The 13,748-nt window shown below is 48.1% G+C and overlaps 1 protein-coding gene across 1 annotated transcript in view; it reads left to right on the top strand.

The window, feature by feature from the left end:
• The window catches only part of PTDSS2 (phosphatidylserine synthase 2), a 32,092-nt gene that overhangs the window by 2,036 nt on the left and 16,308 nt on the right, over positions 1-13,748 (top strand). Inside the window, exons 2-3 of the mRNA XM_054390519.1 lie at positions 6,623-6,724; positions 11,045-11,127. Coding sequence (XP_054246494.1) covers positions 6,623-6,724; positions 11,045-11,127 — 185 coding nt within the window. The remainder of the gene's footprint in view (positions 1-6,622; positions 6,725-11,044; positions 11,128-13,748) is intronic.

The raw sequence follows: 13,748 nt of genomic DNA, 5'->3' as shown, positions 1-13,748 counted from the left end.
CGTCCTTCCAGGAGCTCCCCATGTCAGCAAAGCACTGGGGACAAGTGTGCTGGCAGGTTGTTCCTTATGTATTTATTTTATTCTCCCTGGCAGTGTGGGTCACTTGTGCTGGCAGCCAGGAGTTTGAACACTTGTGGAAGCCTCAAAGCTTTCCCTGTGCTTCGTTTGGACCCACTTGTGGCAGAGGGGAGTGTGTTACCAGATCCTCCAGCAGTGCTGAGGGTAGAGATTATACAGAGGAAGGGTTTGCTTCCCTGGACCCTTGTACCCTTCTGGTGCTGTCTGCTACAGAGGTAGTCACAGAAAATGGAGATTTAAGAGAGTAGGTGTCCCTGTGGAAAAGCATGGGAAGTATCTTTTCTCTGAAGCTGAGGAGCTGGGGTAAGGTTACCCACATGGCTGGCTCGCCTGGGAGGAATTCAACCGTCTGGGACTTGTAGGCATGGTCAGAAATCCTTCCAGACCTGGCTCAGTTTGCAGAGGTAATTTTTCTGCTATGAATGTGACCCTTGGGCAAGGTGGTACCTTCAAGCTGTCTGCCTGCTGTTTTTAAATCTTGAACTCTGAGAAAGCCTGTGATGTTCTGTAGGGTAGTTGTGCTCTTCAGCTTTCATAGCATGAAACTGAACAAGACTGTTTGACCTCCTGGGAACCTGCTCAGGCAGTCCCTCGACAGCCCTTTCTGCCATGGGGAAACGTCAAGGTAGGGAAGCAGGCAGGATCTTTGTGAAACAACTTGGCCGGTTCTGTCTTCTATCCCTGAGCTCATTCCCAAACATCCATTCCTGCTGGCAGAGAGCTGGAGCTGCTCCAGCCTGCCTGGCAAGCTGCTCTGCCAGGCAAATGTGGTCACTCCACGTTGCTTCCAACACCCTGGATTCTTGCCTCTTTGCTTGCAGAATCAGCTTTCCCAGTGCAAACAAAGGATCTCTGTGACTCGGGTTTTGACTTTTTGTTTTTGGAAGGGTGTGAGGCACAGAGGATTTGATACTTTTTATGAGCTGGCAGGGAAAAACACCACTTTGTTTCCTTTGTTGAAGTATCCCCATGCAGCATCCCTGGGCTCTGTTCCTGTAAGCAGCAGAAGAGGAGGGCTCCTGTGTCTTCAGGCTTCTGTTACTGGGGCTTTCTGCTGTGTAGGGAAAGGTGATAACCAGTAGGAACTGGGACTTAGTTCCCTCTGAGCAGTGACCATGACAGATACCTAAAGATACTGGAAGCTGGAAAAAGAGGAGCTGGGACTTTCTGTGGGGGAACAAAAAAGCTGAGGGGAGTAGAAAACTGATTGCTCTCCACTCTGTGCTAAGCATAGAGGTGTTTATTGAAGAGGAAACCTCCTTCCCTCTCCCAGCAGCCAGTAAAGGGCAGCAGAAACTGCTGTGGTAGCTGTTTCCAGGTCAGCCCAACCTGACCTGACCCCGAACTACCAGTTTTGGATCATCCCATTGCATATTGGGTGTGGTTTTTCTCCTAAAATTTCTGTTACCCCAAGTTCCTGTCTGTATTTCACAGGTTGTGTTTAACCACGAGCACATCTGCCAGGAAGGCTTCCAGTCGTGATCTGAAGGTGTTGGGAGGTGCCAGATACACCTTTGCCACCACTTTGTTGTGACTGTATAGGTTAATTGCTTTTCCTAAGCCTTGCTTTAACTTGAATTTAATTAACTTTAATGGCTTCTGGAGGTGATGTGATTTTTTTTGTCTCTCTCACTAAACAGTTCTTTATTGCCCTCACATGGATGTGATGTTTGTTACTAAGGTCATAGTGTGGCAGCAGATATCTGTGGAGCTCAGGGAGTTTAAAAATGAAGAAAAAGAAGGAAGTGGTTGGTAGAACCTGTGGTCTAACACAGCTTTTGTAGGAATTATCTCAGCCTGTTTGGTGCAAGAAGCACAGCAGTGGCAGGTGAGGAAAAGCAGCTGCATAAGCCTCAGCCTGTTTCTCTCCTTTTATTTGGTGTTTATTTGGGAAACATTTCCTGGTGGCCAGGACAGAGACATCTCTGTGGAAGGCAGGCGGGTCTCTGAGGGGGGGCTGTGTCCCTGCACTTGTGAGGAGTGTTTGAGAGGTACCAGCTTGTGGCAAGGAAGAGGAAGGTTACTATTTTGGAGTGTCACAAGTACATGCAGAAATTTAATCAGTGTTGTGTACCTTTATAGATGCGCACAAGCCTTGTTCCTGCTCTAAGAATAGGCACTTTGGGATCTTCTCTGGGGGTCTAAACGGATTTTTAACAACAGTCTCCAGCATCAAACCGACAGCCATGGCCCTGTCATGTTACAGATGTGGATGCTTGGAGCTTTTGGACAGTGTCACACACAAAGTACACAGAATTCCTGAGCTGCATCATGGTGGGTTTGGAAGGGACCTCTGGAGATCATCCAGTCCAACCCCCCCTGCTAAAGCAGGGCACCCACAGCATCTTGCCCAGGAGCACAATGGCCAGGGGGGATTTGGAATCTCTCCAGAGAAGGAGACTCCCCAACCTCTCTGGGGAGCCTGCTCCAGGCCTCCAGCACCCTCACACCAAACAAGTTTCTCCTCATGTTCAGCTGAAACCTCCTGGGTTCCACTTTGTGCCCCTTGTCTTGTCCTGTCCCTGGGCACCACTGAGCAGAGCCTGCCTCCAGGCTCTTGCCCCTACCCCCCCCCTCCTCCCTTTATCCCTTGCTGAGCATTGCTCAGATCCCCTCTGGGGCTGCTCTTCTCCAGGCTTTCAGCCCCAGGGCTCTCAGCCTTTGCTCCTCACAGAGATGCTCCAGGCCCCTCAGCAGCTTCCCAACCTTACTGTCTGGTCTCTGGAATTTTGTGTCACTTGGAGAACTGATAAAAAGGTGAGCCAATGCATCCTTTGCATGTTGTTCCTAATGATTGGTGTTGCCTTTAATATAGCTGTTGCATCATTTACACCAAACAAGAGCAATAAAGGTGTGGTCCTGCTCACCTCACCTGATTTCAGTTTGTGCTGGAGATGGAACGAGGTCATCGATGCCCACCCTCTGGGGTGCTCCTCCCTCCATCCTGGCAGCTGCTCTGGCCTAGTTGCCCCAAGAGTTCCTATAGGTCATTTTTGGTCATATACTTTGTTTGCAAAATAAAAGCTCTGGTAATCATTTGCTTTAAATCCTGCAGTTTTAAAACGTGACAGAACCATGGAGCAGGCTGCCTGGGGGGGTTGTGGAGTCTCCCCCTCTGGAGATACTCAAGACCTGCCTGGATGCGTTCCTGTGTGATCTGCTCTAGGTTCTGCTCTGCATGGGGGTTGGACTGGATGAGCTTTTGAGGTCCCTTCCAGCCCCTAACATTCTGTGATTCTGTGAAAAGAGAAGCTGGACTGGAAGCTGATCCCCCTGCTGGGAAAATCCCACAGTTTGGAAGCTGTGGTGCTGGGACTGGTGGTGCCTGAGCTGCTCTGCTGTGGTGTTTAACTGAGTTACAGGGCAAGTGTCTCTTGTAAAAGCAGAACTGGGATAATTTCACTTAAAATGGGGAAAGAGCCAGATGTGAGGTGCAGACAGTCAGGCAAATGTGAGTCCAGAGAAAGAATCTGTTTACTGTAGCAGCTTGGCAGCAGTCTGGGGGGTGCTGTGAATTTTCTGTGACCCTCCTGCTGTACCTGCTCTATACACACTGCTTCTGGGCACTGCTTTCCTAGACTTTGACAGAAACCCTGCTCTCCCCCCTTACTGCTGGTGTGGTGCCCAGGTTCCTGTATAATTCCATGGGCAGATCCCAGCTCTGCTGAGCTGAGCTCTTTGCAGGCTCCCCAGCTCCAGGACAGGAGCACATAAGCCTTCCTGCATAATTCCTCTGCTGCTTACCTTGCTGGCATGCTCTTAGCTCTGCTGGCTTCCTCTTGCTGTGTTCTCTGGGTGTGTGGAGGCTGAATAATCCCTCTTTATGGGCTCTAATTCATCCTTGCTGACTTCATTCACTCTTCTCTGTGCTATAAATGCTTCCTGGTTTATTTTGTCTTTGTAGATTCCTGCTCTGTTTTTTCAAACTCTCAAGCTGTGCACAGTTCATCTGTTTGCATGCTTTGTGTTTTTGGCTGTGACAGGTAGGTTTGTGTGGTGCTCTGCTACCTCTAGCAGCTGCCATCACTTTGCCACTGCTTTTCTGGTCAGAGCTGCCAACTGGCTCTTTCCAGAAGACAAACCAACCCAGAAAGTCTTTCATCCTGGCTTCTTGGATTCTATGCTAGAGTGAAAATTCCTTTCCATGACTAACCATCTTGAAAGCCTGATCTGAGGGAATCTGGCTTTGGTTGGAAATGAAAACTGAGCAAAGAGGAGAATGAGGAGGTGCAGAGCTCCTTATTTCCCATTGGATAGGAGCTTGTGGGCTTCCCCCTTGATGGCTGTAGCACCAGAAATGGACCAAAAGCAGAGTGTGAGGTTCTCAAACACTGACTGTTCACTTTGCTACAAGCTCCCCACAGGGACAGATGAAACTGGAACGTTTGTTTTCCTGGCAGGGGAGTTTCTGGAGGTGTTGCTCTGAAGCAGGCCATGCCAGTAACTGAGTTCTTGGCAACCTGCACAACACTCATCACATTTTAAAAATCAGTCTAGATGTTCAGAGGATGCCAAGGTGAGGTGGCAAGCAGTCTTTCTGGAGTTATCTTAGTAGCCTCTTGGATATTAGTTGCAAACAAGTGAATGATAAAACAAGGCATAAAAGCAAATGCACAGCCCTGCAGCTGATGTACCCTTGGCCTGTGATCACAAGGTGGGGGTTTGGTGTTAATTATATGCACATACAAATGCAGTGAGCAGGGCCATGGTTTGACTTCAGTGATTCAGAGACATGAACTCAGCCCCCTGTTGCACTCCACCTTTGGCAGGGCTGTAGTTAGTTTTTTTTAAACTCCTGGAGGTTGCAAAATCAGCTCCACACCACGTGGCTGTGAAGTAGGGCTGAAGTATGGGCTGAATCACCTGGGGTTGGCATCCTGGTAGGAGAGCAAAGGGAAGATGCCTCCGGAGCAGGAGACTGGCTGCTGCCCAGCCTTGGTGTGGGGCTTTGGCACGCTGATTCCTTTCTGAGCTGTCAAATCCTCCTGGGTCTTTCTCATTGGGTCTGCCCTGGAGAGGGTCAGTCTGTGTGCCCTGGCCTGGAGGAAGGGCAGTGGTAAACAGAGCACCTTGCAAGCAGGGGCAGAAGAGGATTGCATCTGCTTATGAGGTATTGCCTGTGCTTGCCAGAGGGATTAGCAGGCTGCTGTGAGAAGTGCCTGGGGTTTGGATTAGGGTGGAATCATGGTTCACAGTGACTTACCTTAACTCTGAGAGCAAGTTTGGGTGGTTTAATGGATTTGATATTCACAGGCAGGTCAGTGGACTTCTTGGAAATCCCTGATCTCTGGTTTGTCATGAACTGTGCAGCTTGGATATACACAAACTTTGGTCTTTTGGCATGAAAAGGAGGTGCAATGTTAGTGTCTGTTCCACTCTAACAGGAAAAGAGCCAGCATGTACACGTCCTTGTCACACAGAGTCACTTCCATCCTCAGCTTTCCTGTTCTCTAAGCTTGAGTCTCTGCACCTGGCTTATTTGAATTGCCTGCATTCAGGTGTTGTGGTGTCCTGGAACAGAGCTCCTGGCTTTATGGTTTTGCCTGTGCTTCCAAGCTGAGGTCAGATAAGTTTTACATTGAAAACAATAAACGGCTGTCATTAGGAGTGGAATCTTCAACTTGAAATAAACCAAAATGTAGAGGGAGCAGGGCAGGAATATTCTGTCACAGTCGGTCAGGGTGTGCATGCCAGCGAGCTGCAGGCAGCTCCCAGCCCTGCCTGGCTCTGCTGGGCTCTTCTCTCCCATGCAAGTGCTTCACCCAAACCAGTGTAACCAGCAGGACTCATGGATGGGGAGGTGAGAGCTTGTGGCCATGGGCACTGATGGTGTTCTGCTTGTACCAGTGTGTTACAGCAGCAAGGTCACACGTTCCAGCTGTGCAGAACAACCACCACTGAGCTTTGCTGTGGAGCTTTGCTGCTGTGGCTGTTCAGGAGAAGCCCCTTGGGCAGGGGTAGCTGTGTCCAGTCCTGCAGGCACAGCTACCTTGCCAGCATTCTGTATTTTCCCTGCAGATCTAGGATGGAATGAAAGCAGGGGAATTACTGGAAATGAGGCACCTAGAGGCAGCAGCCTAATTCTTACAACTGCAATTGATCTTGCTCAGAAGTTTTCTCATTTGAGTGCCAGGCTTTTCCTGTAAGGTGTAATTCCTATGTCTGGGGATGCATTTTTATTAGTGGGCTTTGAAATCAATCTCTGCAGCAGCACTCTTCAGAGTATACCTGACAGACTGGGAGAGGAATCTTGAGGTTTTCAGCTCTAAGTGTGAGCACAGAGCTCATTCTTTTGAGGTTGATGTTGCAGGTGTTTGTCCAAGTCTTCCCTTGACTCAGAAGCACTGGTGGGGAGTGAGCAAGGCCAGCTCTGGTGGTGGGCACTGGGCTGATCCCTGAATTTAGTAGCACTGAAAATTCCCTTTGCTGAGCTTCTCTAGGACTGCTGCCCCATCTCTGCGTATCAGACTTGCTGAGGCTTCACTGGCAGGTGAAGATGCAAAGTTTCTGCTTTCTGATGCCTGTTTTCTGCTCTGAATTTCAGGAGAGCTCATACCCTAACAGTCTTGTTCATCCTCACCTGTGCACTGGGCTACGTCACCTTGCTGGAAGAAACCCCTCAAGACACAGCCTACAACACAAAGAGGTAAAGGGGTGAGAAAGGGTCTCTGGAGGGTGTCTGTTAGAAAAGGGCATGAACAAGTTCCCTTGTGGGTAAGGCACCTCAGATCACCTCTGCATGGACTCGTTCCAGTGCCTGAACCCTGAGAAAGTGACAAAACCAAGCCTAAGTCTCTAAGCTCCTTTGATGCTTGCTGCTGAATTTAATTTCTAATCAGTTTAGTGTCACACTGTCATACTGTGGCTGCTGTCTGTATGATTTACAACCAAATACAGAACTTTCTAAAGCCTCAAAGGACTGGCAGTGTTTCTTTGGCAGTGTTCCTGCTTCTTTCTTAACTGAACCTGCTAAGTTCTGTGAGCTCCAACTATGTTTTTCTGACCTAAGTGTATTTTGTTCAGGATTTCAGTATGGATCATTATTTGCTGTTGAAAACTGACTCAAGAACTTGCAGCCTAAAGAGAGGCTCTTGGAAAACAAGAATGAGATGGTTCTTACATGTGTGGTCCATTTCTATCATAGTTTAAACTGATTACATGTAGTTGAATTTCTTCCCTTTTAAAAGAAAATACAGTGGAGAACAAAGGGGAAAGAAAAGTGATTACCTTTACTGATTAAATATGGTTTAATTTCTCCTCTTCTAAAAGAATCACAGAATATATCTGGTTGGAAGAGACCTCCCAGGTCATCCAGTCCAGCCCTAGTCCCAGCACTTAAGGGTTGACACTAAACAATGTCCCTAAGTGCCAGGTCCACAGGCTGCTTGAAACCTCCAGGGATGGTGACTCCACCACTGCTCTGGGCAGCCCATCTCTTCTGAAAGATATACAGTAGAGATCAAAAAAGGGGGGGGAAAGTTGGGCTGAGTGCATTTTAAGAGTTAAGGGGGGCCTGTAGGCTGCAAAGTGCCCTTGCTGTAAGCACAAAAATCAGACTGCTTCTGCCTGTCTGGTTTCCTAAACACCAAGTTGTGTTCTCCCTTTTGCTGTTAGAGGGTTTCTTCCTATTTTTGTCCTTTTTTTTTTTTTTTTTTTTTAAAGTGCCTCAGGATATAGCATTCATTGTGGTGGAGATGCAGGAATTGGGGTATTTCCTGGGATAATCTTGGTGGTTCCTCTCAGTTACACAATAGGTCACGCAGCAATTCACACTCACACACGAGAGTTGTGTTTGCATGCGTGGGGGTGAGATGGAACAAGTTGGAACACAGTGCCCTGACTGGAGCTGAGAAAATTTCCACAGGCTTTGGGGTGAACAAAAATGCCATTTTATTCCCATCCCTAATGAGTCTGGGGAATGGATGGGTGTGGGATATCCTCTGGAACAGCAGTGCCAAGCAAGGAAAGCTGAGAGAGAAGTGATGACACGTTGACAGGGGATGATGCAGAGCTGAGGTGACTCAGTGGAATATCTTGTTATTGAGATTAGAGCCTCCACTGCTTTAGTGAAAGCAAAGCCAGAGGAGACTCAGCAGCAGATCAGACTTTCTTGCATGAAATAGGAGTTGCTTTCTGCAGCCTCAGTGGTCAGTTGTTAAAATCTGTGGACAGCATTGCACCAGACAATGAGCAGCCAGTGTTCTTTGATCACTTCTGCACCTCTGTGTATGGAATTCTGGCTGCAGTCCCTAGATGAGAAAGACCTGAAAAGCAGCCTCCTGAGAATTGTAGATGGTTATCCAAATATTTGGGTTTGTTAGGGTCCATCTGTTTCCACTTGTGCTGCACCCTTAGTCGTTCAAGCACCATGCCCAGCTCTCAAGTGGTTATTAACTCAACCCAGGCTTGTCCCAAGCTGAAGATCAGCACAGATAAAACACACAAGTCCTGTGGGACTTTCCTGAGCTTTGCCTCTGCCTTACCCTGACTTACAGCATGGGTGGAAGGGGCTGTGGTGTTCAGCACACTCATGCTGAATCAGTATTCAGTGAGTTCCCAAATGTTCCCTTAGAACCACAGAATGGCTTAGACTGGAAGGGATCACAGCTTAAAATCCCTGATTCCAACCTGAGATCTTTTTACAGTCTTTACATAGAGCTGTTGTGTGTTTTGGTCCAGGATTCTGGCCTGCAGGAGGCTGTCACTGTGCAGGTATTCCGTGGGAACTCTTGCCTGCTAATGAGCAGGAGCAGTTTGTTACCAGTGAGCAGTGTCTCTAGCTGTCATGCTTTTTTATTTCCAGCTCTTGCACACTGACAGTGGAGCAGTGTTTTTGTGCTTAGCTGCAAAGTCTGAATGCGCTTGCAAACAGCTAAATTTCCTTTATTTTCAGGCTCTTGCTGAGAGGTGCCAGACTGCCTGTGAGCTGCAGTGGGTGCTTAGTGCTGAACATGAACTGGAAGCTCACAAATTCCTCTGCTGGCTGCTCTTGCTGTGTGTCCTGGACTAGCTAAAGCAATGAGGAGACATCTGGGGCTCCTGTCGTTCCCCCCAGAAGTGCTTCACCCAGTTGCTTACAGAAGCAGCTGAGGGCAGGGGGAGAGGCTGGGTTCATGCAGTAAATTATCAGGAGAAATGATGCACAAAAGCCCAAATTAGAGCCTGAACCTCTGGGATCTTGGGGGGTGGTAGCTAATAGCTGAGATTTGTATTCACATATGCTTAATAAGCTGATATTTGAGGGCTGTTTTCCTTCCAGCAACATGAGGGCAATAAAGGAGGGGAATATTCAGTTATTTTTTGATATTGTCTATGAATGGTTATTTAGTCCAAGTTCATTAGGATCTTACAGATGTGAGTGTGATGGATGTGTCAGACCACCTCTGTGGTAAGACAGCTGAACATTTGCTTTGTTAGCCAGAAACCCTGAGCTGCAAAGCCTAGCTGATGAGACTCTGTATTCACACGGTTCCTACAGCACTCAGAGCAGCCTGCAAGTAGTCCCTGCAGTCTGACAGCTTCTCCTCTTCCCTTAAGCACCCAGGAGGAGCTGACAGGACTGAGCTCCAGCTCTGAGCATAAACACTCAGCAGCCTCCTTTGCTAACAATGGCTGTGGAAGAAATCCTTATCTCCCTGAGCAGGGCTTCTGGGGTGGGGAAGTTAATATGTTTTGTCATCTGAAGACACATTCAGGCTTCAAAAGATCCTGTGTGCACTGGACTCCAAGCCATGAAGCTGCCCCTCTTCTAAGATGCCTTTAGCCGAGTTTTTGACAGCGAGTGATCACTGCTCAGCCATGCCAACAGCTCTAGGTGTGTGTGTTTGCAAGGGGGTGATCTCCAGCTCCCACCCCTGAACACCCACAGAGAAAATGTGTGGTAGCAAGGAGGCAGGACCTCCATCTGCCAGTCTGCCAGGCCTTCAGCTTGTGATACCAGTGAGGGGGTTGTACCAGTCCTGATACTGGAGATACAGCCAGGGAGTGGGAGCTGCCTCGTTGGGAGCCCAGAACAAAGAAGGGCACACAGATACTCCTAGACAAGCTTCATTGTCTTGTGTCTCTGAATCAGCTCTTAAAATAAGACAAACAGAGCTTGTTTGTGCTAATTAAAGTGATCTGTGCTGATCCAGCAGTTGCCCTGCTCTCCTTTTCTTATGTGGTTAAATGCTCAGCTCTGTTGGTAGGCACATTTTGGTGTCTTCCTGAGCTGCTGCTCAAGAAAATACACAAGCCATGATCATCCAGGCTGTCTGCAGGGGCAGTCTGAAGAACACACCACCCACACCCCCTTCCCCCTTAAATCCTTGAGGCCTTCCCACCTCAAGTTCTTGATGACAAACCAGCAGGCCAAGCTGGGGGTTGGGTTTGGGAAGCTGCATACGGAAGCAGATGATGGTCAGAGAGGAAATTTAGTGATCCCAGGACAAACGGAAAGGTCATGGTGTTGGCATGGTTGTGATGCAAATTGGTGGTTTTTCTTCCTCATGTGGACTTGAAGTCAAATACTGTGGCTGGAGCTCCAGCTTGTCTCAGTGCAGCTGCTGTTTGGCTGAGCAAGGGGTTTAGCTAAAGGAGTGTAACTGTTCAGTTCCTGGTGATACAGATTCAGGTTATCTCCAGGAAAATGACCCTCACAAGGCTGGAAACAATGAGCTTGGACATCTTGATGGCTGGCTGGGTGTCATGGGAGTGACCAGCTGCTGTGTGTAGTTATAGGACACAACGCAGTGTGACTCTCTACTCCTGGTCTTTCCAAAGGCAGACTAATGATCCAAATCACAATGCTCTCCTCATGTGATCAGCTGCTTCCTTCCAAAGAAGCTGCCAAGAGACATCTATTTGATGGCCATATCCAGTAGTCAAGACACAAAGCCCAGACATCATCTGCAGCAAAAAACAGAACCTGCAGCTTCCTTGGGAAGGTGAAGCACTCTAACCAGTTTGTTCTGTTTCTCACTTTCAGAGGTATTGTTGCCAGTATTTTGGTTTTCCTCTGTTTTGGAGTTACACAGGCTAAAGATGGACCATTTTCAAGACCTCATCCAGGTAATTAAGTTGCTGAAGTCACTCAAGTATTTGTGGTAAATGGCATGGTGATGGTGAACCTAAATATTTGTGTTGCTTGGGGAGAAGGTAAATGGTAATTTAAATAATGACAGAGGCTCCTTATTGCTGCTCAGCCATCAGGCAGCCTCCCTGCAGCTCTGGTGATCCTCTCTGCCTTCAGTCTTCGTGGAGCAGAGGGTTGTTTCTTTGGTTTTTTGGGGATCTCCCTGTTAGTTAAAAGCTTTGTGTGAGTTACCAGATTCTTGAAACCTTTGCTTCCCTTGTTCATCCTTTTTATTGTTCCCCCTTTCTGTGATGGGACTGCACTCCTGACCCTGTGCTGGGCTGCTGGAGCCCTGTGCTCCCTTTGCTGTGGGCCCATTATCCACAGTAATGGGAGATTAGAAGCCCTTGGTTATTATTTTAAGTGTCTCTTGTAAATCTTGAAAGCAGAGCACAGAACCTCCTTCAAGGAGCACTACGTCAGGTGAAAATATTTTAATATCTTTGATCTGTTGCCTGTTTTTAGGGCTGAATCATTGAGGAAGAATTAAGGGAACTTATATAGACTCATAGAATATTCCTGAAAGTGTTAGGCTCTCTTGCAGTCATCTAAAACTGTATTTCTTATGCCAAAAACGTAACCTTCCTTCAGGAGTGCTGCTCCAGATGAGAAACAGCAGACATGCTACTCACCAGAGCAGAGACTGCTCTGCAGCAGTGCCACAGCACACCTCTGCAAACATCAGCCTCTATTCAGAGGTTTGCGTTTCTGTTGCTGAACAGCAGCTCTTCATCTGTTACAGTTAATTCTGGTTGCTCCTTGAAGGACTCCAGGATATTTGGGTGCTTTCAGTTTTAGAGCACCCAGTGGGTTTGTCTGGACAGAAGTTGCTTTTGTTCGCTGGAACAAATTAGTATAAATTGGACAGGAAAGTCCAAAAGTCAGAGTTATCTCTGGCAAGCTTCTCACACAGAGTGAGCCAACATCCAGCACCTCTGTGTGCTCCTGTCTGGGGAACAGCCCTTGCTGGACTCAATCTTTCAGCAGAATGTACTTGTCCATGAGCAGGATTACTGAAGAATCTCCCACATTCAGTCACTTCAAATGCTGAGTGTGACACTTGCCTTAGCATCATCTTCCTCTCACTAGTTTCATGGCATGATCTTCTGAAGAGTGGTTTTCAGGGGCTGTAGCAGTTCTCTAGGACAGCAGGTCCAGTCCCAGCAGCACATCTGGGCTCCCTTCTGAAAGAGAGCAGCAGCCTTTGTTCATGCCTGCTCTGGGAAGGCTCTTGCAGGCAGCAGGGCACAGCATTGCACCCTCTGAGACTCACTATAGGCTCTCCAGTTACAGAGGGGTGTACTGGGAAGTTCCCATGAGGCAGTTGAGTCTCTGACCTTGGCTTTGAGGTGCTGTGCCAGGAGAAAGGTCTCATCTCTGAGGAACTGGCAGCACTGGTGTGTGCTGCTTCCATTTATAGGGCAGAAGGAAGCCGTGGGTCAGGCAGGTCACTGCCAGCACACACAGCCCCAGCAGATCTGCTACATGAGCTCATCAAGCTCTGTCTTAAAAGTAGCTAAGCTTCTTGTCCTGCTGGTGGGTTTTGGAGCCCTATTATTCAGCCTGTTTGTGCCTATTTATGACCAGCTCAGGAGGTGCTTTTTGCTTGCTGCTGTTCTGTTTCAGTGACTCTTCCCACTGGGTGTTACCACCTGGTCTGTTTGCACACAGCTCTCATCTGCCAACCCACCACCAGTTCTGCTATAGCAAACCAATCCTGCTACAGCAACAGGTTGTGCTTTTAGTCTGTCCCCTCACTAGAAGTCTGCCTTCCTCTGTTTTTTCAACCAGTTTAGCCTTTTGGGAGGCTCAGGTCAAACTCAACCCTTTGTTGATAGGTACAGGTGAGGGACTGGTTGTGCTCTCAGCCAGGCAGGGATCCCTTGTGCAGTGTTCCCAAGTGTTCCAGCACTGGCAGTAATCACCAAGCTGTCAGGTATGTGATTAGTTGAAGCATCCTTCAGCAGGGGAGAGCCCTGATTTGAGGGAGGGTGTGAAGTGCATTTAAGGAAAACAAATAGCAGAGGTATGCCAAAAATAACTTGATAGCTGAAGCCAGTCCAGGAATAGAGAGAACACAATGTTTGTACAGCTTTGAAAACATCTCCTTGTTGGTGTGCATGTACAGATGGAAAGGAGTCTTCAGAACCTCTTGGGTACTTCTGTCAGCTGGGGAGAGAGCACTGAATTATCACCAGGGTGTTTTTACTCTGCAGTATGGCTGCGTGTGCTCAGCAGCTGCAGGTCACCTCTTGCCAGCACGCTGAGTGTTTGTCTATGGGAGGAGAAAAGCTCAGATGAGATTTCCCTGTAGTCTGAACTGGCTGTGCCTCAGTCTCAGAACTAGTTTGCCACATGCATGTCTGAGTAGTGTCAGATCTGCCACACACAGCTTGACAGGGCAGAAAACACTCAGCATTTTCAAAGCTCCTGGTCTGAAGATGATGTTTGAAGGAGACAGTGCTCAGTCCCTGTGGGAGAAGTGTGCTAATGAGAGGTTAGCTTTTCTGCCTGGAACATGTTTATTCTTCCAGCTGTGGTCATGGGGCAGGACAGA

The sequence above is a fragment of the Indicator indicator genome, chromosome 21 (genome assembly GCF_027791375.1).
Source record: "Indicator indicator isolate 239-I01 chromosome 21, UM_Iind_1.1, whole genome shotgun sequence".
Classification (NCBI taxonomy): Eukaryota; Metazoa; Chordata; class Aves; order Piciformes; family Indicatoridae; genus Indicator; species Indicator indicator.
The sequence above is the reverse complement of the archived record's forward strand: the minus strand, read 5'-3'. Positions and strand labels throughout refer to the sequence as shown.